This window comes from Myotis davidii, unplaced genomic scaffold (assembly GCF_000327345.1).
Source record: "Myotis davidii unplaced genomic scaffold, ASM32734v1 scaffold1006, whole genome shotgun sequence".
NCBI classification, from domain to species: Eukaryota; Metazoa; Chordata; class Mammalia; order Chiroptera; family Vespertilionidae; genus Myotis; species Myotis davidii.
In genome coordinates this window covers 585,111-588,822 of record NW_006297143.1, presented here as the reverse complement: position 1 = coordinate 588,822, position 3,712 = coordinate 585,111, and the positions used below count along the sequence as shown (strand labels likewise).

The 3,712-nt window shown below is 48.3% G+C and overlaps 1 protein-coding gene across 1 annotated transcript in view; it reads left to right on the top strand.

Annotated features, from left to right (window-relative positions):
- Window positions 1-3,712, top strand: part of TNXB (tenascin XB) — a gene marked incomplete at its 3' end in the record, with an annotated part of 48,632 nt that overhangs the window by 30,117 nt on the left and 14,803 nt on the right. Inside the window, 1 exon segment of the mRNA XM_015569855.1 lies at window positions 54-386. Coding sequence (XP_015425341.1) covers window positions 54-386 — 333 coding nt within the window.

The window sequence follows — 3,712 nt, the reverse complement described above, 5'->3', positions numbered from 1 at the left end:
AGCACCAGCAAAGCACGTCGCCCTTAAAGCCTGACCCCCATCTGTTTTCTCAGCCGCCCAGGAGGTAGTGGAGGAGACCCCGAGCTCCACAGAGCCCAGCACCGAGGCCCCACAGCCCCCCGAGGAGCCCCTGCTGGGGGAGCTGACGGTGACGGGATCCTCCCCGGACTCGCTGAGCCTGTCCTGGACCGTCCCCCGGGGCCACTTCGACGCCTTCACCGTCCAGTACAAGGACAGGGACGGGCGGCCCCAGGTGGTGCGTGTCGGGGGCGAGGAGAGCGAGGTCACCGTGCGGGGCCTGGAGCCGGGGCGCAAGTACAAGATGCACCTGTACGGCCTGCACGGGGGGCGACGCGTTGGCCCCGCATCCACCCTGGGCCTGACCGGTGAGTGGCAGCTGAAGGGTGCCAGGGTTGGGCTCCGGCAAGGTCTGAATACAGTGGGGTCTTGACTTACGGGTGTCCCGACTAACGAATTTTTTGAGATACCAGCTTTCTCTCTGCCAATTTTTTGCATTTAGTTGATAAAGTAATTTGAGTAACGAGCTCCTTAACGAGCTCGGTCTCGGAACGAATTAAACTTGCAAGTCAAGGCCCCACTGTACTGGGGTCTCAGATTCTCTTCCATTTCAGACCATAACCTCTCACCCATACCCTGTCCACTAGCAGCTCAGGAGACGTGTGGTCGGGGGCAGGAAGCAGGTGTCAGGGCAGGGCCCGGCCGTCTGAGAGGCCCTTGGGTGCTGAGGCTTCAAGTGAAAGACGCCATGGCCGTGTGGCTCTCCGCTGGGCCTGGAGCCCTGGAAAGATCTCTTTGGGGCGGTCGGGATATAGGCCTTGAGATATGAGTGCAGTCAACAATGTTCAGATATACAACTTCAAACAAGCAGGAAGAGTTGGATACTGAAGGCCCAGGGTCATCACCTGCTTCCACCTTATATCAACTCCTGCCGGACGGCTCGTCATAGGATGCCTCTTTATTAACCACTTCATTGACATGATTTACGTACCAGAAAAGTCACCGGTTTCAGTATACAACTTGTGGGTCTGTAGTGTGTTTCCTGCGTGCGGGCTTCACCACTGTCTTGTTGAGAACTTTCCACCACTCCAAGAAGAAGCCTCCTCGCCACCACTTCGATGCCAGCCCAGGCCGCCCCGTCTGTGTATGTATCTGAACTGGCGTTTCTGACACCACACCAAGGGCAGCATGCAGTCCATGCTCTACACTGGCTTCTTCACTGAGCACGTTTGAGGTCCACCCATGTGGTGGCTTCAAGCAGTACTTCATTCCTTCGTACAGCCAGGCAGTGTTCCTTATAGGGCAGACCACTGCTGTGTTTTTACACTCATCCCAGACACTGCACTTCATCACCATATTTACAGTCCTCTCTTTAAGAAGGCTGTTTAAAAATGACCACATGGTAATGATGGTGCCTTAAAAATGAGCAGTCATTCCTTAGTTTCCTCAAGTATCAGTCAGTGCTACAGTTTCCTGGTTGTTTCATATTTGTTGTTTTCCAAATTTGTTGCTGAAATTTGGTCTGAATAAAGAAGGCAGGTAGGCGGATTTTAAATGGCGGTGGAGTAAGTGGATGTTGTATAGACATGCTCCCAGGACCAAACTGGAATTACAACTGAAATATGGGAAAACTGCAAGAATAATTAATGGAGGACGCCCTGGAGAAAACCCTGCTAATAGAGGACGGAAAGTGGAGACAACACAGAGACTGATTGGAAGGGCCGGAGGCGCTAAAGGGCTGGCCGGGCTCCCACAGGCAGCAGCTGAAGTCCTGGAGAGATATCTCAGCTGTGGGGGTTGCCACTGAGAACTCTGGGGTCAAATCCCCAAGCTGGGCCCCCGCAGAAAGCACCAGAACTGAGAAGGGTACCCACATAACATCTGACTGGGAGAAGCAGCAGGGTTGCTGTCTGCCAGGGAGAGATAACTGGAAATTCAGGCACGCTCTTAAAGGGCCAATGCACAAAATTCCCTGTGGAGCCACTCCTTGTGCTCCGGCAGAGTGGACTGCATCTGTGTGAGCAGAAGCCAGCTTTGGGGCCTGGGGTTAGAGCTCAGAAGGCAGACACCCCAGATAACCTTGCTGAGTCATTCCTCACTGTGCGGGGGTGATCTTTCTCATGCAGACATTTGCTATACAGGTGGCCTTGACTGGGGGGAAGACAGTTGACCCACCATATTGGAAAACCCATTAAGAGACGAAGAATAACAATTAGCCTCCAAGCAGAAGCCAGTGCACCATCCTATAGAAAAAAACTCTTGCCACACCTGTGGACAATTGCCTGAGGGCAACTCAAGACCGAATCCTATCAGTCTGTAGACAGAGGTGGTCTCTGGAGACTTCGAGTCTTTGCCTAAGATAATTAGTCAGAAACAGCTTGACACCATCCTGCACTAGAGATTGAGAGGCGTAGCAGATCTACCTAATACAGTCATCAACCCAAACAGGCAGCCAAAATGAAGAGACAAAGTAACAATCCCCAAATGAAAGAACAAGCGAAGTCTCCAAAAGAAGAGACAAAAGAATGGAGATAAGAAATTTATCTGATATAAAGTTCAAGATAATGATGGTAAAGATGCTTAAAAGCATGAGGAAAGATATAGTGACTATTGAAACACAAAGAATGACAAAGCACAAATAAAGAACACATTGGAAGGAATACACAGCAGATTAGGAGAAGCTGAGGATTGAATCAGACAATTAGAAGACAGGGTTGAAAAAAATCACTCAATCAGAGAACCAAAAAGAAGAAACAATCAAAAAACAGGAGGACAGCTTAAGGAAGCTGTGGGACAACATGAAACAACAATATTAGAATAGCAGGTGTGCCAGAAGAGGCAGAAAGGGAGAAGGATAGAGAAGGTGTTTGAAGAAGGCGTTAGAAAACTTTTCTAACCTGGTAAAGGAAAAAGTCACACAAGTTCAGGAGGCACAGAGAGTCCCAAATAAGAATAACTCAAAAAGTTACATCATAATTAAAATGCCAAAAATTAAAGATAAAGAGAGAATCTTAAAGGCAGCAAGAGAAAAGCAAACTGTTACCTACAAAGGAGTTCCCATAAGGCAGACACCCAGGTACTCATCGGAAACTCTATAGGTCAGAAGGGAATGTCATGAAGTACTCAAAGCAACAGAAAGCAAGGATCTGAGACCAAGATTACTCTATCCAGCAAGGCTATCATTCAAAATAGTCAAAAAAAAGCTTCCCAGACAAAAAAAAAAGGCTAAAGGAGTTCATCACCACCAAGCCAGCATTAAAAGAAATGCTAACCCCTAACTGGTTTGGCTCAGTGGATAGAGCGTCGGCCTGTGGACTGAAGGGTCCCAGTTTCGATTCCGATCAAGGGCATGTACCTTGGTTGCGGGCACATCCCCAGTAGGAGATGTGCAGGAGGCAGCTGATCGGTGTTTATCTTGCATCGATGTTTCTAACTATCCCTCTCCCTTCCTCTCTGTAAAAAAAGAAAGAAATGCTAAAAGGACTACTGTAATGAGAAGAAGTAGAGAAGGCTAAGCATACAGAAGTAGAATGGCATAAATAAGCACCTATCGATAATAATCTTAAATGAAAATGTATTAAATGTGCCCATCAAAACATGACCCAACTATATGCTGTCTACAAGAGACCCACTTCAGAACAAAAGACACACACAGGATGAGAGTGAAGAGATAGAAAAAGATATATCATGCAAA